Consider the following 25,921-nt stretch of genomic DNA (forward strand, 5'->3'; position numbering starts at 1 on the left):
TTGGGTTTCTTTCAACCAAATTGTCAAAAGAAATAACGTGGAGGTTCACTGCTGCACTGCACAAGTAAAACAAATGATCAGTTCACTGGGACTTTAAATGAATGTGGCTGTTTTATTCAAGCATTTGAAAAAAAATGATAAAAGAACGTTGAAAAAAGCTTAAACGCTTAAACGCAGAAAGTGACATATGTAACGTGGGAAAAAAAGTGTCAAAAAAAATAAAAAAAAGTGACAAATACGTTGATAAAAGCAAAAAAAACGTTGAAAAAAAAGTTCAATTTTACATTTTGACCCAGAAAAGCAAAAAGTTGCACAGTCGACGGGAAGACAACACGATGGTTATGAAATAGAGAAATGGTTTACATTAGAGCAAGTCATTACCGGAAACAGCGCTCCCTTCATCGTAGCTGGCTTGACAGCAGGTCTGGTTCTCACCTAGCTCGCGCTGACAGTCTCTCCGCGAGCAGAGGCTCTGTGTGATGACGGCTTTAGTGTACACTTCAGCCCCGGCGTCTGGTTCTTCGGACTTTCCATTTTTAAAATATCTCACCGTGCGTTGAAAGACGTCAGAATTGACCTGAGAAACAGCAAGTGAACACGAATTATTTTTTTCTTTCTTTTTCCCTTTATGTGGTTGACTGAATTTGAGCGTCCATCCCAGGTAGCCTATTCGCCGTTGTGTGTGACGCCAGGCTACTTTTCTTTTCTTATTTCAGCCCGCTGGGTCCGGCAGGGTCCAGTTTGTGTGGAACAGTCCGTGAGTGGAAGTTTTAACTGGAAGCTTTTGGGCATCAGAAAGTCTTGATCTTGAAACCTCGACTACTGACAGAAAAACTACGAAAAGTAAGCCTAGGAAAAATACTAACTTTATACTTCTAGAAAAACAAGCTAGGCTATAACAGTAACTAGCCTATATGCTATAAAATTAATTTAAGCGTGACTGATAATCATTTGCACCTTTTAAAACAATATTATGGTAGCGTTATCACTGTTAAAATTTAATGCTATTCAAATGTTTGTTCGTTTTTAAGGAATATATTTTAGGTTGTATGAATTGCTTATCCTGTATTGTATAATAATGTGTTAGGCTTGCTTACTGCCCATCGGTGTAATTTGAATCCGCATGTAGTTAGGCGATACCGTTTTTTACATTAGCTATATCCATGCTTGGTTAAATGGCAGTTCTCCTGTAACTCCTGTGTGTTAGTTAATATATTTATTCAGCATTTGTTTCGACAATAACCGTTCGTTTTATGTATACTTGGGGTCATAAAGGCATCCCTATCATTATTTTAACAGGGTTCTAGCAAGCCTTGTGTATGTTTTGTTGCCGCCCTCATAGGCTATAGCCGTATCAAGAGCTGGTGTTTGGGATATGGTGGTGACAGGCAGATGTAAGTCAGGGATGAGGCTCTTGTTTCATCTGTAGTATGTGGTTTCCTGTCAGGGCCGAGATGCACAATCAAAAGTCCTCACTCAGTTAAAAAAATAAAAAAACGTGTGAAAAAGCCTAAATAACACTTGAAGCATTGCACCATTTGTAAAACCAGCACATTCATTTCATGTTTCACTTCATGTTTGAAGTTCAAAGTTAACAAATGACAAAGGTTGAGAGATGTTCTTTTCTTTCTTAATGCCTGAATCCCTAAAAATGCAAATATTGCAGGATGTGTGACTCATTGCAGAAACCCCTTGTCTTTTGTGCTGACCTCATTTTTCATAATGAGGAAAAGAAAGCCCCTGATGGCACATTAAACCCTGTGACCCACACCTAAGGACACGCTGGGAGGTGATTTAGGCCCTGATAACATGCTGGCTTTTGTGTGTGTGTGTGTGTGTGTGTGTGTGTGTGTGTGTGTGTGTGTGTGTGTGTGTTTGTGTGTGTGTGTGTGTTGTTTTATTGATTTATTCATACCCCCAAAGGAAATATTTGCAGCATTCCACCTGCTCCTCCAATTTCCTCACAGAGGACGGCAAGATACATAGAGGAACACATATACACACACTCACGCAGACATGCACACTGCATCGCTATGGTGCTATCGAGAAGAATGCACGTTCCTAACACAAATGTAGCCTCGGGAAAATTCCACATCAGCCATATTACATCTAGTCTTCCACTTCAAGTTGATACCTTTCTGTTCAGAGAACGTTAATGCTCTTGCCTGCTTGGGCGCAGCTCTGCCGGGTCAAATTTGATACCTTGTTGCATCTGGTGAGAAGAAAAAAGTCAGAGTTGTTATGAATACTTGTATTAAGATGTCACTTCAGGATGCTTCCTCAGTAGCTGATCAGTATATTACTGTAACCTGTTATCTTCACACACAAGTCCTGAAGTAATACTGCTGTAAATCAACATAGCCACAGCATGCCAGCTGCTGCTCGTATTGTGCTTTAGGGAGGCAAACACAAATCTTACCTTGTAACCATGTTGGCAGCAGTGCACAACACACAGAGCAGTCTTCATGCAGCAGCAGCTTTTGCAAAAAGACAACTGAAAATTAGGTCACTGTGGGTTCTAGAGGGGAAAAAGTTAGCAAGACTCTTTTTCAGACGTGTTTTCTCGATGTGGTTAGGATGTGTTTTACTTTACCGGACACAACTTTCAGTATATAGTCATTCTGTGAGTGTGAATGTTGCGCAGAGATGGAGAGCTGTGTGTGTTGGCTTAAACAGCCTCCAAACCAGCCAGTGATCTTTGACCCTAATTCACGCTCACTGTCACTTCAGCTCTAAGGCCTGACAACAAAGAGCCGCTTTTGTTGCTTGAATTACTCTTCCATGCACATTCTTTGCTCCTTCACTCGGCTGCTTGTATAGGAGTGGGGTAAGTGCAAACTGAAACTCTTGCAGGACAAAAACCAAACTACAAATTCAGTCTACTGTGTAAATGTGAGGTGCAAGATAATGAAGTAAACATTACTTTGTGTCAGGCTTTAGCTGAACCAAGGAAGTACTATAATACAACCGGGAATATTTCATTCAGGCGAGCAATCGGCAACATAGAAGGACAGACATGAAAAACGGTCGCCGAAAATGTGACATTCAGGTTCTTTACTGTACTGGAAACAGGTCATATCACAGTATTTGAAGTTTAGATCTGAGGTGCAGCTGTAATTTGGAAGCCAAGTCAGCCTTTTGATAGAATTCATAGTCAAATCTGACTATTATCTTTTAATTATTCAGGCAATTTGTCCAACTGCAGCCTGTGGCCTTATATTAGAAGGTGTGTGACATGCTCGCAGCTCTGGGAGGCTGGACTAATGCGGTTCTTTGAGTTAAAAGCTAAGATTCAGATTCAGATAGTTTTATTGTCATTCAAGCATGTTAAAAACACGGAGGAGCGACATTTGTGACTCTGACTCAGCAACATACACAATAAATAACACATGTCCTAGCTAGAATGAAGTAAGAAATATATTCTAAAACCTTTAATACACAGAGCACAGTTAAAAACCAAGCAGCAGTTAAAGAATAGTGCATCAGTGCAAGTGCAGAGGGCAGCCTTAAGTCTGTGAGTTCATAAAAGCCTCCCAGCCTCTGGGAAGAAGCTTCCCTTTAGCCTTGTTGTTCTGGCTTTGAGGCTGCCAGCCTTTCTGCCTGGTAATATCAGCATGCTAACATGCTCACAATGATGTTGCTAACATGCAGCAGCAATATTAAACGTTTGCTAGCATGCTCACAATAGCAACAAAGTCTAGTTTTGCATGTTTTTTGGTCATGAACCAAACAAATCACTGGACAAATTTGGATTTTGACTCACTAAAGGCGCTAGTGCAAAAGCCAAGTCTTCACCAAAATCATGTCATGGTCATCCATCCAATAGCTGTTGAGACATTACACTTAATAATCAAAATGTTAACCTTATGCCCAAGTCAGTAGGCCTCAGCTTCTGGAGACCATGAATGTATATGTAAAAAAGATATTTCAGCCTGGACCAAAGTGGTAGAGTGAGACGGACATTACTAGTAATGTGGCCAAATATGAAGACAAAATTGCTGCACCTCTATACATCTTCAAAATGACTCAGACTTTCATATGTTTCCACTCTTCCCACTCTGTCTGTTCTCTTATCTGCTGTCTGTGTCACCCTTTTATTTTGGCTGCCATTTCACTTCATGTGATCACACAAGACAAGTGTGAGTCAGACCTCTATAAGATATAGAGATTAGACAGACACATGGGACATTTTAGTGGGAAAACACAAAGCGACAGTCAGGGGTGTCGGGCCTGTCTCGTTCACACATGCGTGGGCGGATGTAGGATATGCATGCATTCACACAAAACATAAACACGCATCAGGGCTCTATATCATCCTATATGTGTGTAGGAGTGACGAGTGCAGTGAGGCAGCAAGTTTCAGGATGAGTGTGGGCTTGGTGCTAAAAAAATCCAGTCTGCGTCTCGCACACTCATTCATTTATGCCAGGCTTTGGTCAGTGCCTCTCTCTCTCTCTCACACACACACACACACACACACACACACACACACACACACACACACACACACACACACAAGAACTGGGAAGTGAAAGAATGGGGGAAATTCTTGCGCTGAATTGCTGCCTGGGCACTGTGCAGGGACAATAGAGAGGGTGTGGGTGTAGAGAGAGAGTTAGTTTGCATGTCATGGCAATTCAGTGAGTTGAAATGTTATATGAGAGAGGGAGATTACAGTGGTTTGAGCTGTAAATAATGTTCTGTTGACAAGTCCCAAAGTAAGAGTCACTTTTTTATATTAAATAAACATACATACATACCCTGTACCCTCTAGTGCAATGGGGTTTAAAAAAATACTTTCTTTCAATAATCTCAGCCCTTTGAAATATCTTTTTAGCCAAGTACCCCCTGAACAGCGCAAAACAATTTTGGTAGAAATAAAAAAACCAATATAAAGAAGTACAACACAGTGTTGCGCCATCTACTATACGGGACTAAAAACCACCTTGCAACTAAAAAAACACTGTTTACAATCCATCTCTAAATTCTTTCATTATTATAGTAAAATTATTTTAGCAATTATGTGTGACTGATATTTTTTAAATGCACTTTTTTATATCTCACAGTACTTCAAGTACCCCTAGGGGTATGTGTACCCCCATTTGAGAAACACTGCTCTAGTGATAACACTTTTTTACAGATGTTCATTTAGGGTACACATTTGGACACATACATATTATTAGTTAATAGTGGGGGATGCTTTTTTTGCCTTCTCTCAAACGTTTTAAGAGAACTGAGCCTTCCACTGTGTTTTTGCACCTGTAGCTGCCCATGGGTGGGGTGACACTGACCACCTCCCTCAGTGCTAGATTTCTTCGTCATCAATTCATTGTCTATAGTCAGAGAGCCGTGATGATCGGGATGTGGTCGAGGCGGACGTGAGTCACTCATGAATGCCGTAGTGTGTGTGAATTCACCACCAGTGTGATGCTGAATGACTATTGTAGAATCTGTGTCATCACCTTACCCCCAGACCCGACTGTGTAGTCCTGGTTTGGTCTAAATGAGGCCAATATGGACATTGTTTTAGGTATGTGTAGCTATCTAGGGTTTTCCCTGGCTCAGAATGGGTCGTCAAAAACTTAATTTCCGGCATTCTGATACATTTTTATGCACCAATTTATGGTGGAAACGTTTTTATTTATGTGAAGGAAAACACAAAATTCAGGAGGCAGGTGACAATTTAAAATATAAAAAATATAGTGGAATATAATGCAGTCACCAGACCAAGCTCAGTCTTTTAAGATTGAACATTAGTTTGGGGAGTCTGCTCTGTATTTTCTACTGCACAAGAGGCGTGATCAACGGGCATAGTTCAAATGTGTACGCAACTGGATAGTCCTTCAACCAATCAGACCAACGATCTGGGTGACGTACTTTACTCCATTCTTTTGGCCACCAGCGGGGCTAGCTGGTAAATTAGGCTTTTACCAAAGCTGGTCGGTAGTAAGGCAAACACATCCTTATGGGAATTGTTTCAGGGCAAGCCTGTTCTGTTTTCAGAGAAAACTTGCCTTTGCTGCTTGCTGTCGCTTCTTTATCGTCATCATGTTAAACCTGCCAGTAGCGCGCCAGGTGGATAAGGCAGTTTGTGATTGGTCCCCGCAGATTTGTAACGGAAGCAGGATAGAAAAATGTACAGGTTTCTTATTTTGTTTTTTTGCCATTTTAGGCCTTTATTTATGACAGGACAGCTTAGATATGAAAGGGGAGAGAGAGGGGGAATGACACGCAGCAAAGGGTCACAGGTTGGAATCGAATCCGTGGCTACTGGGTCGAGGACTGAGCCTCTGCATATGGATGCGCGCTCTACTAGGTGAGCTACCCAGGCACCCAGAACAAATTTACAGGTTTCTAGCCTGAGCTGCAGGGCGAAATCAAATTGCCGGCAGATCAGTCTGTGTTTACCCAGTCTAGTAAAGGGGGTTTTCACATGAAAAACAACCCATTTTAAATGTATTGTCTCTGTCATTGAAGTTTCAGTCTTGGGTCACATGATGACAAGCTGAGTCATCTACTATACGGGACATAACCAAGTTAACTTCTTCTACTTATTTCCAAGATCAAGAATGAAGTCATTACTCAATATAACTTCAAAAGCATTTTACTGTATCACAAAATACACTGATATTTTTCAACGTATCACCACATAGCCGTAGAAAAAAATCCACATTTCCCACCTTAGAGGTAGGTGCTGGGCTATGGTACTATGGGGCAACCACAGCAAGTTTCTGCATGCTCCAGCATAGTAGACCGCCACCACATTGTAAGACCGTGTTTTCATTTAGGGGAGAGTCGGTCAGGCCTAAACCAATTCTGGGCTGTAGCCTCTCACCATATAAACGGGTAAATGTCAACCGTTGTCTTTCTTTTCTTTTTACTGAACTTTCTGAGCAGCTGAGGCATGCTAGATATTTACCTGAGGGTATGTCTACTGTAGCTTGCTAAACCACTATGCCGAAGGATGTAAGTGTGTATTAGTGCCATCATAAAACCACTGTGAAAACACACCTTAGCACCTTTTCCCCAAAAACGTTTTTTCTCGCTATTGAATTATCAAAAAGGGAAGTGCCAAAACCACAAAGCAACCAAATTATGCTGTGTAAAATTGAAAGAGGTAGCAGTTTCACATGAGCTCCATGCGCATCAACTGAAGTGAAAGCAGTCTATATTTTATTTATTATAGTTTTTTGTTGTAGAATAGTAATTACTGTACGGGACATATTAGTATTAACAGATATAGTATAACATTACTTATAAGTTCAGTTAAGACTCCCCAACAATATATGCACAGTCAAATTTGTCAGCTCAGTTTGTCCATCTATCATTCAGCTTCAAACTCTGCTGTATTCGTTTATTTTGCCCAAAGTAAGTAAAGATTAAGTTGTCGTGGAAAATATAAAACTATAAACATGCACTATTTCCTGTACACAGGATTTAATCAAACGGGAAGAGAAAATGCAATGTGTGAAACCTGTATGCAGTAAGGCTAATGTATGCTGCATACCTGCAGTATTATTTTTCTTTCATTGAGAAAGTGGGCTTAGAATGAGCCTAACAAATCAAACGTATCCTAAACCAGATTTAATCAGATCAAAAAAGCAAACTCGGAGCTAAAACAAGCAGGCAAATGCACGTCTTGTGTAAAAAGTGCATGACTGTCATGATTTATGACCACAGAGCAACCTATTGTATCTGTCTAGTATCTGATGTCTTTCATGTAGTCATGTTGTTGTGTTTAATGTAGTGTATATATGTATGTATTTATGTGAGGCTGTGTATAGACTGTGGCAACAAAGTTCCTTGCAAAAAGGACAATAAAGAATCAATCTATCTCAATTCAAACAAACTTTAAAGACTAAAATATAAAAACTAACAAAAATTAAAGGCATAGAATAAGCTTTGGCAACAGTTTAGACTAGGGATGCACCGAATCCTGATTTTTGGGGTTCGGCCGAATACCGAATCCACTGGTTAAGATTCTGCCAAATCTGAAACCGAATACCGAATCCTCCTCCCATCCTCAGTCCATTAACACAGTAAACACATTTGTGAAGTAAACAACGTCCACAGCAGTGTATTTTTCATTTTATTTGCCTAAAGTTGCTGCATTTTCTGCTGTCTGTAGATTCCTTCATGCACAACTCGTATTCTTTCCGATGTTTCATACCAAATGTTTTAACAGCGGGCATGTTGTGTATTGTTTAGGGTCTTTGCCACCACGAGATCGGCATTCCAAATTGAACATGTAGCTAGACTTGAATGGCCTTCTTTTAACTGAAAGTACTGCCAAACAACAACTTTTTCTGCTCACGAGTTCCATTTCCACTTCCTCACAGCCTACTGCATTGAACGCTCCACCTAGTAAACACCTTCCCATAATCAACGGTGCCGTCATTACATCGACAAGTGTAGCGCGCGTAGTGTAAGCGTAGGGTTCAGTTCGGTGGGAAAAAATTCTAAGGCAGAAACCCAACCCCGTCAAAAAGCCCAACATTCGGCCGAATCCTGAATTTGGTGCAGCCCTGGTTTAGACCACCAGGGGGCCCAGACTCTGACACTTACAGGGAGGAACTAAGTTTGTTGCATCGTTCTAATCACGCCCTCTTGGTTTCAAGCCCATTTGGAATCCTCTTATTACATTGTTTGAAAAATGTGTCGTGAATGTCAAACATGGATATACATAAGTAATGTACTGTATTTTAAAAGAACTGGTGGGAATGCTCGTCTTTAAACATAACATTTAAACACTTGCTGGAAACACTACTTTTGCTATGACGCTAAGCCATGGGTCTGACTTGTTTTTCCCCCGTAGAGCCATGATTGCACTGAATCAGTATGCTACTGTAAGTGCCCCCCATAATCTGCCTCTGCCCCCATAATTACTGACTTTACTCCAACACAGTGATAGCTGCTGAAACTTTTACCTTCAGTGTACATGGACAAATGCTTTCTCCCATACTGTGTTTTTTATATGATGTGTTCTGTTTGTACTGTTTTTGTTTTTTACAATGCTGCATTGTACAATTTCTTTTTTTTTCTTCTTTTTTCCGTCACATAGTGCTTTTAATTGATCATTTTGACAAGGAAATTAGGGACCTAGGGCATGAAGCATTACCATGGTTAGGCTATATCTGGGCTGTTTTATCATTGCATTGCACTATTCTGCATGATACTCTAACTTTACTACCATTTTATTGCCATTTACTGACTTTATTACCTATTATTTGCACTATTGTAATAGGATACCATGTTTGTATGTTTACCTTATTTTCTATTTTTACATTATTTATTTATTTTCATAGCATCAATACAGAGTTTACAATCTTAATCTCGTATTTGTAAAATGACAATCAAGAGTCTATTCTATTGTGTTCTATTTACAGTATTAGAAATGGCTCCTGTAACCTAAAGCTATAACATGTATTTTAGAACAGCATATTTGAGTTCAAAGCACCGTCTAGGCAGTAAAAAGCTTAAAATACAACCCTGTTGGTTCAGTTTTATGCTTTGCAGTTATACGGAGCTTGATCATGAGTTAGTTAGTTAGACTATTGCTGTATGGAGTTTTTCGACAGCTTGTTGAAAGATTGCTATTTCACAGGGCAATTAGAAAGCAAGAATGCCATATCAGCTAAAGGTTAGCGAGCATGATCAAGTCACTCAGGAGATTGATGTTAGCAGCACTGCTGTTGTTGTTTATCAGTCTGTCTCTGAGTGGTTGTCCAAGGTTCAGGTCCTTCTCGAGTATCAGGTGTTTATTCCAGCGCACATAATTATAAATAGCCAACTGACCCCCCCCACCACCCCAGACTATCAGCGCTGTCTTTTTCTTTCTGTTGGTGCCTTTCTGCTTTTGTCTGTGGTTCCCATCCTGTGATGCTAAGGACAACCGCGACTGCTCCGTTTCCCCTTCAAACCCTGCGTCTGCACCGCCACATGTTCTCAGTGTTACTTACACAGCACAGGAACTCCACACAGTCGTTTGTTTTTTTAAATTGCAAGGTGTCTGCCCTGTGACAAAGCTGGCATACATTATATCATGCAGGAAACAAGTAAAACTAAGCTTAAATGAGCTAGAATGTTTGATAGAAAATGGAAATGACAGAAATGAGTGTACGTGTGTGTGGTTAATTGACACATGCTGTGTGGTGACAATCACATGATTCTCAGTGAGTGTAATATGATGTAAAGGTTTTTTTTTTTAGGGAAATGTATACTTTATTCTCCTCTACTCTAAATACTGTAATGACTGCAGTGTATTAATATTGAAACAGTCAATATCAGCTATTTTACTTCTTTCCTTCCAACGAGAAACCAACTTGCTATAGATGGATGTGTGTGTGTGTGTGTGTGTGTGTGTGTGTGTGTGTGTGTGTGTGTGTGTGTGTGTGTGTGTGTGTGTGTGTGTGTGTGTGTGTGTGTGTGTGTGTGTGTGTGTGTGTGTGTGTGTGTGTGTGTGTGTGTGTGTGTGTGTGTGTCTGCGGCGTGTGCATGTTAAAGGGAAAGACTGTTTCCATTGATAACAGCACAGAAAGGTCCCTGTGTGTATTTTGAACATGAACTCATTTGTATTCATTGATAACAAAGCAGACGTCGTAGAGACTTTTTGTTTTCTACAGGATGTGTGTTTGCACATAGAAAGAATTAAAGGGATATTCTTGTGTTTCAGTGGAATTTGCCTTTTACAGTTCAAATCTGGCAGGAAATGCACCCAATGCTTTTTCATTTAATCCTCCACTTTATCAGCAGCGTTGAGGTTTCAGTAAAATGTTATTTTTTTTTGCTGACTAACTGCCTGCTCTCCCTGTCTATGCATAATTACTATATGTGTTCCTCTTTTACAACCGCATTTTTCTTTCTCTCTTTCCCAACGGCAGTTTTTACCAATGGAGCCCCGACTGAGAGATAATCTGAGGGTTGTGTTTGTCTTGATCCTCTTCTCGGCAGGTGAGATAACCACACTGAAAAAAAGCCCCTATTATATTAAGTAGCTCTTTTAGCTTCATGTTCATTGTCACAACTGTGTTGTTAAACACTGTAGCTCTGCAGGGCCTGTTTCTGTATGTGGTATGTGTTGTCAGGTGTAGACATATTCAGGAAGAGACATTGAGGGGCCGTCCACACGGAAACGTTTTTTTTGTGCAAACGCACATGTTTTGCATCGTTTGGGCCAACCGTCCAGACGAATCCTGCAAACGCACTGCCTGAAAACGCACTTTTTTGAAACCAGGTCTCAGGGTGAAAAAATCCGAAAACGGCTCTCGTTTGGCTTCGTATGGATGGTGAATACGAATCCGTATTGATGATGTCATCGCCACACCCCTCTTTTACACCCTCTCCCATGGCCACTGACGCACACAACTGCGGTGAAGCTAAGCGAGCATGTTCCATCTCCATGGTCAAACCAGCTCACTTCATCTAAATACTGTGTCTCTGCTCCCTGACCCTTCCCTCTGGATTCTACACAAGATATATTGCTAACGTTATGTAGCCAACGTAAACATCGCTAAAGTAGCTGACTGCTCCAGCAGCGAAGTAACGTTAACGTTAGCTGCTATGGCTATCTGTTTATAAAGTGGAAGTAGATAACTTATCAACTAGCTAGCTAATCTGTCTGCTTATCAACTCCTTGAACGGATTATAGTAACTTTTACCAAGGCTTATTGTAGAAAGGCTACTGCAAGAGAAACGTATATATTATTAAAAAGACATCATTCATGGATCATTGTTTGTTTGACTGCCGATGTTAGAGCCAGCAAACGTTAGCGCGCTAACGTTAGCTCGCTGCTAGCGCGCTGCAATCATGCAAAATAAGAAGCAACCCAACAGCACATTATACAACGTAAACAAAGACATTTTCTTACGGCAGCCTTTATAAAATGAGCAGTGGTGAAAGTTATTATAGTCCACGGATGTATTAAGAGAAAATTATAATCTAGCTTGTCATGTTATGATGGGAAGTGGAAGTGACTATGCTCTTCTTCTCCGTTTTTTGGTGAATTTCTGTAGCAGAAACAGCGCCGCCTATAGGCCTGGCATATGAAGTAGCGTATTGAGTCATTTACAAGTGGATTCGTTTGGACGCAACTATTCTTGAAATGAATCCAGGGAAGACGGGTAAAAAAAAGATCATTTTGGTACGTGTGGACGGGGCCTCAGATACAACCTATGATAAAAAATTTCAGACACCACATGGTTACTCTGTTGATAATCTGATTAGAACAAAACACAGCCACTTCAAACTGCTATAACTTGTAAGTGACAGCATTATGGCACACATGTCATAAAACGTGTGTAATGAATGACCAAATAAGTAAAATTTTTGTCATGATAGGTGTAGCATTGCCGGCATTAGGCACCTGAAGTGCGTCAATGTGAAAATATTTTGCCTATATAAGGAAAACATCATTTGCCACCAATGCAGTTTCACTTGTACCAAGCAGTGTGTGAGGGCCAGTATTTTAAAGTGCTCATGTTATGCTCATTTTCAGGTTCATAATTGTATTTTGAGGTTGTACCAGAATAGGTTTACATGGTTTAATTTTGAAAAAACACCATATCTTTGTTGTACTGCATATTGCTGCAGCTCCTCTTTTCACTCTGTGTGTTGAGCTCTCTGTTTTAATTACAGAGTGAGACATCTCACTTCTGTTCCATCTTTGTTGGGAGTCGCACATGCTCAATAGCTAGGTACTGCGCAGTACTAGCCACCTCGTCTTCAATGGCAAAACACTGCTACAACACACACAAGTTCACCTTAATCTACAAAAGAAATTTTATAGAACTACTTACATGTCCCTCGTCTGCAGGTATTGGTATAAGTAGGGCTGGGCGATATGGAGAAAATCAAATATTATGATATTTTTGACCAAATACCTCAATATCAATACCACAACGATATTGTACTGTTGACTATTGGTGCGTTCACAAAATATTTACACAATGAGATTTTTGATAAATAATCATCAGTAATGTGGATATAATGACTAAGTGGATAAAGGCAAATAATAGAACAGTTACAACAGTCAAAAAGACAACACTTATGCCATATTACGATATCCAAAATCTAAGACGATATCTAGTCTCATATCACGATATCAATATAATATCGATATATTGCCCAGCTCTTGGTATAAGTGCGCCCTCGTTTAGAAGAAGTCTCCCGGCTAATCCTGCTTTGTACTGACCGAATTTGGAGAAACAGCTAGCTGGTATTAGCTAAAGTGGAGTTAGCACACACCAAATGTTTCGGCCGATGACGTAGACGGCCCTGCCGATTTTGACCAGCTCACCCTGAGGCTGAAGGCAGGACACATTCAGAAACCGTATCTCACTCAAAACAGCATGGATGTTTTTTTTTCCAAGTTTGTATGCGTGTGGAAGCACCAGAGACACAAAATAACACCCGTTTTCTACCATATTTTCTGAAATGATGTTCAAATCTCATTTATTTAGAATGGTATCTGTTGTCGTAAATCAGCAGACCTGCCAACCTGTACGCATTTTGCGTAGTAGATACGCATTTTGACATCAAAATCCGGTGATACGATTTGTCACTTTAAACTACGCGAAAATCAGGTAACTGCTTTGAGTTCACTCGTTAACGCGCAGTAACCATCTCAGTCTAACACTTGATGGTACTAGGCGGCTAAAACAGCGTAGCACCCACGAGCATGCTGGAAAAAAAACTAAAGAAGAGTTTGACCAATCACAGCGTTGGGTTCCTTCCTCTAATGTCAAGCGGGGATATCTGCTACTGATAGTAAAACGAAAGCATCAGATGCAAGTGTTATTCCTCCCTCATTCCCGTTTAGTTTGGTTGGTTTCATCGATATATCTATGGGTTTCCTCAAGGGAGGACAGATCCGTGCAGGACTTCACTGTGAGCGGACTGTTTAGAGACGATTTGACCGGCAGGTAACGTCAAAGGTTATCTGCTACTGTAGCAGAGCTGCAAGGAAACGCTGAACTGAGCGGTGTGTTTTCTGTGTTAAACACTGCTGCAAGTATTCATGCACGACTGTTGTTGGTGATTCCAGAGGTGGAAGACTTACTCAGATCATGTATTGAAGTAAAAGTAGAAAAAACAGTGTTGTAGAGTTACAAATGACTTGTCAGTTACAAGTCCTGCATTCAACATCTTCCCTTTGTAATAGTACAAAAGTATTATCAAAATATACATAAAGTACCGAAAGTAGAAGTGCTCATTAAGCAGTTTAATGTATTTTATTGGATTATATTATGATCCAATTAATTGTATTTAATTTAATTGTATTATATTGTATTTTATTATTTTATTTAATTCAAGTAGCCTACTAGAACATAATTATTTTCTAGGGTTTAAAAAGTATACAGATTTGACATTTAATGGCATTTTTTCCACGTGTGCCGCCGTGTTCATGAACTAGAACTTCGCCAATAAATCAGTAAGTTGCTACTCAAAAAGGTTTTTCAGGGTTGGCAGGTCTGAATCAGCCTTGCGTAAACTTGTGTATAAACTCTGCAAGAGTACAGACTCAAAGCAGAAAGCAGACTGTGTGGGTAGGCAGGTGTACTGTAACCTGGGTGCCAAGGACCTTTTTCTGAACATCATTTCACAAGGCAAGGCAGCTTTATTAAATTTCAAAAACAAGGCAATTCAAAGTGCTTTACATGAAACATGAACCCTCCTGTTGTCGCCTGTTTTCAACATCGGATAATGTGACAAAAAAATGTCAGGAAAAGTGACAAAAACATTCAGGGAAAGCCACAAAAGTGTTGAAAAAGACGACAATTTTTTATTTTTTTATTTTGACCCTTGTCAGCAGTTTGGACGGGCGGCGCTGTGTCTCTCCATGTTGCCGTGTGTGAGTGAATGGGGGCGGGGCTGCGCGGAGGAGAGATCCAAACAGGCATGGCTTTACAGAAGGAATGGGTCATGTAACGCAACATTAAACCATATCCATATAAATAACATCGCTTCGTTCGTGGAGAGGCAGCGGATGCGAGGACGTTAGGTGCACCGGTGCGATCTAGGAAAAATCTTAGTCGCACCCTTACACATTTTGGTCGCACTCTAGAGCCCTGGTCGACGGGAAGATAACACAAGGGTTAAGGAGCAGTTAAAAACGTGTTGAAGGGAATATAAACCCAGCTAAATAGGTTAAGACAGGTATGACATCCAAGTATAAAAGCTTGTTGATGCTTTAAATACATAAAAAAGGTAGCATCATACAGAAAAGTCTTCAGCCTCGATTTAAAAAGAACTGAGTGGTGCAGCGGAGCTGCAGGGTCCTGGGCGGTCACAAGTCCAAAATGTGACCGACCAATCTTTGAGCCTATAAGAAAATTGGAAGGTGATGTACAGTGAATATATTGACATTTGGAATGGACCATTCTGCAAAATTTTTACTTTTAGTTTTTGTACTTACTGTATATGTTGATGCTAATACTTTCAAACTTTTACTTTGAATGCAGGACTTTTACTTGTAATAGAGTATTTTTACATTGTGGTATTGCTTTTTTGACCTTAGTTAATCTGAATATTCTTCCACCACTGATGAGATCAATATTTCGTGATGAACATGTTTTGTAGTGGGCGCTCATCTGTTGAAACCTCCAGTGTCAGCATTGCATTCAGGACTCGTATTTAGATTGAATGTATTTTTTTATAACAATAATAACGCTTCAAGGAAAACTAAACATCAAGCCACCTTTTGTCTATGTGTGCATACTTGTGTCTCCTTTTAGGTTCGAGTGAACATGACCTAGACTGGAAGTTCTGTGGCACCTGGCGTCATGGCAAGCGCTCCTTGATGCTGAACGTCAACCTGACCACAGGCTGTAGCGAGATCTCCGTCTCGGCTAACGATAGCTCTCTGTCCATCGACGGGCAGATCACAGCTCAGTGTATGCAATCTGACGGGATTGACCTCAGAATGTTTGTACTGGAGTCACAGGAGGAAACCCCATTCTGTCTGTACTGGGAGCCAATTCTTGGCCAGTTGAAGCTGCAGCTGAATCATAAAAAGGAGGCAAGATGAGGATTTTGTTGAGAAATTTCCATGCAGTGTGACATTTTAACATTATTATATAACCGTTTTTGTGAAGACAAGTAAACCTTTCAGGTTACTTTATTTGTTCACTGGCAGTAGCTCATTAGGGAGTTGGGTTGGGAACCGGACGGTTGCTGGTTCAAGTCCCCATACGTACCAAAGTGTGGTGGACTGGTAGCTAGAGAGGTGCCAGTTCACCTCCTGGCCACTACCAAGGTGCTCTTGAGCAAGGCACAGAACCCCCACTCACTCTGTCATCTCTCCATTTGTGCATGTATAGGTGCTGAGCATGTGTGTGAAATTCAGGCCTGTGTGTATAATAATAACAACCGAGGGATTAATAAAGTATAAATTACTCTTATTATTAGATTTGTCAACTAGGAAAACATACTAAAAAGTGATAAAAGGTACGTGTTGTACCTTTTCAAAGCTGGCTCAATGTGAGAGGATGGGAAAGCACTGATGATCAGTTTTTCTTATTTTGCTGTTCAGGTTGGAGGAGAGAACTTTATTCTGTGCAAGCCTGACAGAATGCAGCACTCCTGCTGCACTGATCTGTCTCAAGGTCCCAAGGAAGACCAAGCAACCTACGGCATCAAGGATGGAACGGCCAACGATGATTTTATCACAGACAAAATAACGACAGCCTACAGTTTTAAAGGAATCCCCGTCAACTGCAGTAAGGAAGAATGATTATTATCTACAGCACATCTGTAAATGGAATCTATTTATCAAGATGAAGGTTTTACTGATTGTACATACATTAAAGATGTTTTATTTTCTGCTCCTATGAGTCAGTGTTTCCACATTGATTGTTACACGTTTTAAGTCACATTTACTGTATGTAATACTTAAATGTGGATTACCTTATTAACAAAAAGGACTCCAGACTTAATTCTACCCAATCTCCAAAGATGATACAAATGGGCTGTAAAGTCAGATTTTGATTTGAGTGTCAGTCTAAAATTGAACCTGTCAAATTCAAAACTGGGCTTCTTTTGCAGCGACATTATGTGATCAAGAGAGCCAGGGATCCTCCCAAGTCAACATGTAATTTCTTCTCTTTTTTTTTTCCTCAAATGCACCATTACATTGACTGTTGAAGTAGCATGACTGTGTTTTTGTCAACATCCACTGTTGCTCTTCATGTAATCGAGGGGACTTTGACTTAAAACAGGAAGTTAAACTTTATAGTATATAAGGGCAAGGGCTGCAAATATAACTTTTCTTCTTTTAAAAGACCATCTGAAACCACAGTTTTTTAACCTAATATCGTGGTGGTGTGTGGTTGTGTGTCTCCAGGGCGTCCAGGGCTCAGCATCCCTGCCCTCACAGCTCCGAGATGGAGATGACAGAGGATTTTAGAGGCCAAAACGTCACAGCGCCTGTAAGACTAACACACACTCAAAGAGTTCAAGTTTGCTGTGTTGTTTTTGAAATTTCAGATGCTTAAATTTCTATTTCTTCTGAGCACATTAGCCGCATATTCAAAAACTGAAGCACATTTCCTCTGAGACACAATCAGAAACTGAACTGTTGAACACATGTTTTCCTGGTAAAGGGAAGTTTCATAAGTAAAAATTTAAAATACTGATTATTTTTTATTTAGTGACTTGATAACTTAATACTCATCATAAAGCTTGTTTTGTTTAAGAAAACAAACAATATACATATATGTATATATAGCAATAGCTACTGCAAAGATAAAATAAAAAGTTAAAATGTCTTCTTCATTGGCAGCAATGGATAAAAACAACGCATTTCTGGTTGGATATGGACAATTAAGAATTTAGTGTCTTAGTTTACATGAATTAATATACATAAAGTACAGTTCATAATTAATTCAGAAAATTAACTGTCATAACTGACATATTCACTCAGTCTCATTCCCCCTAACTGGTGGACAGAAGGCATTGCATGGACTTGTCTCGACTCTAAACTATAGAGGTGTGACGAGATCTCACGAGATTAAAATGTGACGAGACGTCTCGTCGAGGTAAAAATTGTCTCGCGATATCGTTCACAAGTGCAGAGCAGCTGCCAGTAGACGGTCGTGGTGTGTGATACTGCAATATTTGGTATTGATCCCAATACCAAGTAAATACAGGGCCAATATCGCTACCGATACTTTTTAATAATTAAGGAGGATGAGTGTTTTTGTGATTTTACATTTGGATTATTAATAAGTTAAAACTCAGGACAGAATTTTCTTATGCTTGTATAAATTAACATTGTATCTTACAGCCTTTTTACAAATTATACAGCTTGCCGTTGTTTCATTTCTGGCCTGAAAATATAGCTACAGCGCACTCCTCTTCCTCTTGACCATTCTTCTGTCCTGCTCGTGTGTGTGTGTGTGTGTGTGTGTGTGAGCTGCTGGCCGCCGCCGGGGCCTGGCTGCGTGCTTGTTTGCCTGGCACCTCTGAGTCACGTGACAGTACAACATCAAATCACAAGAGGGGGGAGGAGGAGCAGGAGAAGTGTGCCTGCTCCGCGCTGGGACACTGACACAGACGCAGACAGCCAGGTCGCCTCTTTGATGAAATCGCAGCGGTGCTTACTGGAGAGAAACTGAAACTAAAGTATCGATCAATATCAAAGTTGGTATTGATATTATCGATATTTGGATCGATCCGCCCACCACTAGTACACAAAGTCTAACCTGGTTGGTTTTATGATAGATCTGGCTTTGAAGATGAGTCTGGCTTGGGCCCTCCACATTAGCATAGAAAATCCCCCCCCACCCCCTGCCCATTTGCCAAAGTTGACTCTGAGTTCACTTTTGCAGAGCGGTAGCGGAGATGCAGTTGTAAAAAGCTGCCAGTAAAAGCCAGCGTTAGAACGTTAGAGGGTACGGCCGCTCTCTCTCTCTCTCCCTCTCTCTCTCTCTCTCTCTCTCTCTCTCCCCCTCTTACTCGCGGCCAACACACACACACGGACAGCGTGCAGTTCAGTGTGGCGCCGGCTCGCGCAGATCATTCTCTTTCTGTCTTTTTTTAAATGAGTCGGAAGCAGAAAGCAAAACCTAACTTCACTTTTAATGATATTAAACAGAAATGTTCTCCCCTCGTCTTAAAATGGTCATTAATCAATATAAGAGCAGCCTACTTCCTTGTTCACTGCTGCAAACACTTGGTTACGTTGTAACCTTGGTTCTCTGATTAAAGACTATTTTTCCAGTCCTATTTCTTAATTGAAGTTTTCTTTAAAATGTTAAAGTCTCGTCTCGTTCTCGTGAACCCAATCTCGTGTCTGGTCTGGTCTCGAGAGCCGAGTGTCTCGTCACACCCCTACTCTAAACGTATAACATCCTGAGGGAGTATGCTGCTTCACTCCTGTGACTGGGTTTAGCCATTTTTAATCATTGGCTTACTTTATAGCAGGTTTTTAACCCAGAGAATGAGTAACTGGGTTAACATTTTCATTTTAAGTCAAGGCTGGTGGTCATTTAGTTGAGAAAATAGGTGAGAGGTTAACCACATGAAAGTGAATGATAGCAGCATTTTTACTGACAAGTAGAGGATGGATTTTGAAAGCAGACATTTGTCTTCCAAACTATCTTAAAATATGGCCATTTGTGTAAGTACCCGGCAATCAACGTGCAGATCTACTAATTACAGCATCACAAAAAGAGCAGCAGGTTAGTTCAGGTCATTGATTCAACTCCAAATTCGAAACATTAAAACATTTTAATTTGTTGACCTACATCCTGTATTTATTGAAATGGCCAAGAAGCGATGCTTGGTTTATGGATAGCGGTTTTCCAGTTCACTCTTCATGCATTGACTTGAAAGTGAATTGACCCCAAACCCTGGTATGCTGGCTCTAACTTTGCAGTGGTCCTTTCTCTGTGTATATTCTGTTTTCCAGACCACTAGAGGTGTATCTGCAGAATCCACTGTCACTGTCTATCTCCCCCCTGCTTTAAAAACAGCTGCAAAACTGAGAAGCAAAGTAATCTGCACCTTCTTCAAAAACAACTCCCTGTTCCAGGTAAGGCTACATCCGCCCTCAGTCAACACAGCAGCCGTGAAGAGATGTCCGCATGACTTCACACACCGTAGTGTTACCATAGTATTTGACTTGAAATACTATATATATATATATATATATATATATATATATATATATATATATATATATAGACTGAAATAATATATCAATTCTACTGACATGACGTCTACACTGAAATACTGTTATATCAGGGGAAAGGTAAATGTGTGTGTGTGTGTGTGTGTGTGTGTGCGTGTGCGTGTGTGTGTGTGTTCCAGGACGGTCACAAGGAGGACAGGGTTCTTGATGATGTGGTGGAAATCACTGTGGAGAACGAAGTGATCGTTAATCTGCCCGACCCAATCAGGATTGGCTTTCACCATGGTGTAAGTGTGTGTGCTTGTTGTGCCTTTATTGTCTGTATCAGTGAGCGTCCACATTATATTGTCTTGTTATGAAGAGTTGAGTTGGATATATTTCACAACCTTCTCAAATGTGGGTTTGCTGCTGAAAAAAAACACACACACTCCTTGCCTGTTCCATGACGTCAAACTTCGAGCCGTCCGTCTACCTTATGAACACAGAGAACACACAGAAACCACTTGATGGTTTATTTTCTTACCTCACATGCGAAAACAGATGGTGCTGTCTGTGCGCTTAGGATTGTCTGTTGTTTTCTCTTTGCAATGCACACATGCACATAAACCAACCGTTTAGTATCATACCTGTGCCATATCTGAATCAAAGGACATAAAAATGTGCAGCATCTTAATGGGAAGTGATTACAGCTCACATCTGTTTCTCTCTTTTCATTTCAGAAAATGCACTTAAGGAGATGTGTTTCATGGGACACCAGGAAAGGTTGGAACCCTTTAGAACCAACCTTATAAACAACATATATCTGTATTTCCCTGTTTATTCACTGTAACTCCCGTATATGATGTTTAAGTATTTTTGAAATCTGTATTTGTGCAGATCCGTCACAGGTCAATTGGTTGGAGGATGGATGCAAGACGGAACAGAAAGGACCCAAATACACCGAGTGTCTCTGTAACCATCTCACTTACTTCACTGTTCTAGTGGTGAGACATGCAGCTACTTTTTTTTTTTTATATACACAAGAAACAAAACATATATGCACAGAGCATTATTAACATTAATCAAATACAAAACAAAAAGATTTTACACACACATACAAACACTATTACACATATAGAAATATAAACATATATGCTCATATATTGTTGTATGAAGGCCTTGTTGCTCTGCTCATTGCACCGTGTCCCCTGACAGCAAATGGAGCCTCGCCCAGTGCGCCACCTCCTGGCACTGACCGCCATTACATCTCTGGGCTGTGCTGTGTCTGTGATCAGCTGTGTTGCTCTCATCATTTATCTCTGCAGGAAGAGGTAAGGCTACTTTTTGAGAGTGTATGCAGTTTATGGAAAAAGAAAAATATATATAATATATTTTTTTACAATTTAATAACCTACTCGTTTGCATTCCACTCTCCCTCTTGCAGGCGATCAAAGGAGCAGTCCATACCCATCCACTTAGGCTTAGCTGTGTCTCTCGCCTTCCTCAATCTGCTCTTCTTCCTCACTGGGGTCCTTGCCAACGTGGGAGGGGAGAGTGTGTGCCCCTGGGTGGGGGCGGGCCTCCACTATGCCCTACTCAGCTCCTTCACCTGGATGGGCATAGAAGTTTTCCACACCTTCTGGTTGGTCTACATGGTTTTCATCCCCCCCCCAAAGCCATATGTATGGAACCTGGTCGGCTTCGGTGAGCGTGTGAATTAATATTTCTACAACCCTACTTCATGGCACATTTTTTTAAATCAAGGTTTATTTTCATTTTATTTATTTTTTTTAAATATAAACAACACAGTTTATGCAGCAATCAACGGGCACATAAGCTCAAAAGTCTGACCCATCCCATCCATCTACAAAGTCCAAAAAAGGCCTCCACGTTGACTAAAATGTTGATGTAGATCTTCATGTCTCGTGAAGGTAAACAGGTTACTAATGTGTGTCCTTTGAAAATTCTTCTCCAGTTCTCCCTGCTCTTCCTATAATCATCCTGGCTGCAGTAGGTGACATTTATGGAGTGAGAAAGGTGGTGCCGAGCGATGACGTCTCCAATCCTTATCTGATGTAAGCAAGATTATTTGAACAAGATATTTGCTGTAGAGAAACAGACGGAGCAGTGCGTGGATACTGCATGAATAAAAGCTAACACAGTAAATCACAAAGTCCCACAACCTGTGTTTTGTCAGTAGTTGTCAGCAGGAATATGATGGTATGTCTGTTTTTAGAAAAAAGTGAATTCATTTGAATATTATTCTGGCCTTTTATTCGTCCCCTTTGGGATTATTTGCTCTGAGTGCATTTTGTGTTTCCAGGTGCTGGATGAAAGAGAACCACAAGGCCCTGCTCGCCCACTATTTCACCACTATGACGATCCTGGCCGTCCTGGTGTCCTCGGGCGTTGTGATGCTCTTCCTGGTCTACAGGGAGATCCGCACCAGGGAGGAATGGAGGCAGAGCCGTGTGGCTTTTCTCAGCATCTGGGGCCTCAGCTGCCTCTTTGGGACAACTTGGGGTCTGACCTTCCTGGACTTTGGTCCACTCTCTGACTTTGTTCTCTTCCTCTCCTGCATCCTCAACTCGTTTCAAGGTCTGTGCTTGCGGTGTACTGGGCCAGTTAAAAACATATAGACTTCAGTCAGTCCACATTGTACTTGCCGTTTATATTACATTGTTATGCTTTGCTATCAGCTTCTATCACTTATGTTATGTTTATGATTTGTATTTTCTTCTCATTTACAAGAGACCATACCACAGAACTATCACAACAGGACATACTTGCATTTTCACCCATTGTACAGCGTCCCCAGTCTTTTTACGTTACGTCGTTTCCACCTAGGCAAATATACCGATCCAAAGAGTAAAAAAAGACTTAAAATACATCATGACAAGCTACATATTTTAGTAACTGTAACATCATCTTGTTATTACCACATTCACAGAAGGTAGAACTATATTTAGTCAGGGGTATTTTCATTGTTGGCACAGACATTGGTGGCCGTGTATTGGTGGTCCATTGTATCAGTGTGGGAATGAGACAATGGTCATGGTTAATCAAGGCCTTCTGTTACTGTTGCCTATCAGAAGGAAAGCCGTTTCCTGTCACATGCAGGAGCCTTGTTTTTGATTCAGGTCCAAAAATTCAACTCATTAACCCCATTTTTGCTGCACATTGGTAGTTCAGTAAGATAATTTTCCATGCCAACTGGCTAACGTGACAGTTTGATGATATAACACTTCTATTTGAATTTTATTTATTTATTAAACATGTAAAGAAATACTTAGACATTATGGACTCCTGGCCTAGCTCTGTTCAAAGGTAACAGAATCCACCTACTAGTCTAAAAACAACTCAAACCTAAAGTGAGAAGCTGCAGAAAAATGGTTTTTATCGACATCCTTAGAAATAAAACCAGAGATTACTGGCAGGCAAACTTTTACTTTATAAACAGAACAAAACAAACTAACAGTCGCAGTTCTTTAAAAATGTTTGGGGATACACATAGTAGAGTCCGGATCGGGCTGAATTTTTCTGTCCAAGGCCGGCCCGCGTCCGACAGAGCCGTGACCAAACCTGGCCCGAGCCCGACAGGCATTAAGAAATTTGTGTCCGAGCCCGAGACAGTTAAAATCTCTTTTTTTTTTCTGATACTAATGACATGTAGGCTACGTTTTTGTGTGTAAAGCTTTTATTAAGCAACTGTAGGAAGGCATTCGGAAATGTCAACAGATGAGCGCGTCAGCTCACACTGGGCAACAAGCGCACGTTAATAAACTGTTCAAATGTTCAATGTGTTAAAATTCCTGATTGCTTCGTTTCTGACCGTGGTCAGAAAACCAGGGGAGACTCGTGACCCCCAGGGCCCACGTTGGGCTATAACATGAATAACGTTGGGGTTAAAATCCCGTTTCTGGTGAGCAAATGACTGAACTTGGCTTTCAGTCTGGGGATTATTTTGGACACCGCACACACTGTGTAGGCTACAAAACTTAAACTTATTCCACCAACTCTGCTCTGGCAGCATACAACACGTCTGCTTCCTCTTTCTCTATCTCTCTTCTGCCCACTTACCACACACACACACGCACACACACACGCACAGAGCTCTCTTAAAGGAGCTGCAGCACCATTTTACAACAAATGCCTTATCGCGCTGATGTGACCGAGCCCGACCCGAACCCGACCATAATTTCTAAATATCTGTTCGAGCCCGGCCCGGCCCGTCGGGTCCCGTCGGACTCGGGTCATGTATCCATGCCTTAACACATAGCATCGTCCTGGGACAGCTAATGAAGCTAATGGAGTAGATCCTTCATTTAGATTGCACATCTTTACAGTACACAGTACACACAGTACACAGTTTGTTTGTTTCAAAATTCCGATAAGTAACAACATTCTACAGTTACTATATATTTTGATTACTTTCTACCTCAGCTTAGTTAAAGGTAAAGTTAGTTTTTCCCACCTCTGCCATTTACATAAAGTATATGTATGTATTTGAGAATTGCCTAAACTTACCTTCCACTTATTGCACAGGCTTTTAGCCCAGTGATCCTGGAAAAGGGGAAATAGAGAAAACAAAGCAATGATTGAACCTTGGTTGTGGTCTGTTCTCCCAGGTTTCTTCCTGATGCTGCGCTTCTACATGCTGGACTGGATACGGAAACAGGCTGGGGGCTCTGCTCTGGGCAGCACCAGCACCGGGTCAACCAGGCAACACATGCTGCAGTCCCAGGAGAAGAGTTAGATGGACTTAAAAACGTGGCACATCAAAGCTGCAGCAGTCAAGCTTTTTATGTTAAAATACAGTCTTCTTATCAAAGTAATTGACAAAATGGAGAAAAACGCATTGGCTGTGACTCTGTAGATTCACTGTTTCTACAGCTGAAGTTCTGTTGTCAGTTTTGGTTGCTGCTGAGTAGAGTGTCATCATCCCACAACTGAAGAGTGACTCAAAACAGCAGTGAGCGAGCTTTCCATACGTCCTACGCCTCTCATTCTTCTGGTGTCCTCTGGTTTTAAACATCACAGACCAGCTGGGTTGGTAAACACAAGCACACTGAGTCAAATTCACAGACATCGCCTTATTGGAGTCCTCGCCACCACGAGACAAATCGGAATCGGAAATTGAACATGGAGCTGGACTTGAATGGCCTTCTTTTAACTGAAAGTACTGCCAAACAACATTTTTTTTTTTCAGTTCCATTTCCACTTCCTCACAGCCTACTGCATTGAACGCTCCGCCTACGTTAACACCTTCCCGTAATCAACGGCGCCGTCATTACTTCGACCAGCGTAGTGCAAGCGTAGGGTTCAGGTCGGTGGGAAAAAATGTCTAAGGTTCGGCAGAAACCGAACCCCGTCAAAAAGCCCAATATTCGTCCGAAGCTGAATCCTGGATTCGGTGCATCCCTGCTCAAAACTGGTTCACAAAATGTACTTGATTTATCTTCTCTGGGACAGTGGAGAAGAAATGACACCATCTCTCAGGAACTCCCAATACTCCTATTACAGGCCTGGAGCCTATCGTTGAATAACTAGACTGGCTCTGGTTATAGAAGAGATAGAATTTCTTTGAGGTATTTTAAATTGTAAACTGGATATAAAAAGACAGAGAAATGTGAGGATCTTAAATCATTTCCATTATACTGTACTGTCTGCAAAGAAAAACTATATATTATTATTATTATTATTATTATTGAACCTTAGATAAGCTTTTATATTTTTATTTTATTTTGTACTGCGTAAGCATTTGTTTTATAGCTAATTTTAAGTCTTTTAGCACTTTAGATTTTCAATCTTTA

General features: G+C 40.8%; 1 protein-coding gene across 2 annotated transcripts; it reads left to right on the forward strand.

Moving 5' to 3' along the window:
• Window positions 1–408: 408 nt before the first annotated feature.
• adgrg1 (adhesion G protein-coupled receptor G1) lies at window positions 409–25,328 on the forward strand. Of its 2 annotated transcripts, XM_028579946.1 has the most exons (16): window positions 409–591; window positions 717–843; window positions 10,881–10,950; window positions 15,733–16,016; window positions 16,530–16,716; window positions 17,042–17,087; window positions 17,340–17,424; window positions 19,908–20,030; window positions 20,309–20,416; window positions 20,849–20,891; window positions 21,006–21,112; window positions 21,324–21,439; window positions 21,553–21,812; window positions 22,084–22,183; window positions 22,432–22,706; window positions 24,737–25,328. In XM_028579946.1, exons 3-16 carry the CDS (start codon window positions 10,890–10,892, stop codon window positions 24,862–24,864), a joined length of 1,923 nt encoding a protein of 640 aa, XP_028435747.1. In that variant the 5' UTR covers window positions 409–591; window positions 717–843; window positions 10,881–10,889; the 3' UTR covers window positions 24,865–25,328. The 2 variants fall into 2 exon arrangements, with proteins under 2 accessions (XP_028435747.1, XP_028435737.1); XM_028579936.1 differs by having other exon boundaries at window positions 409–843.
• Window positions 25,329–25,921: the final 593 nt, after the last annotated feature.

This window comes from Perca flavescens, chromosome 1, assembly GCF_004354835.1.
Source record: "Perca flavescens isolate YP-PL-M2 chromosome 1, PFLA_1.0, whole genome shotgun sequence".
Taxonomy (NCBI): Eukaryota; Metazoa; Chordata; class Actinopteri; order Perciformes; family Percidae; genus Perca; species Perca flavescens.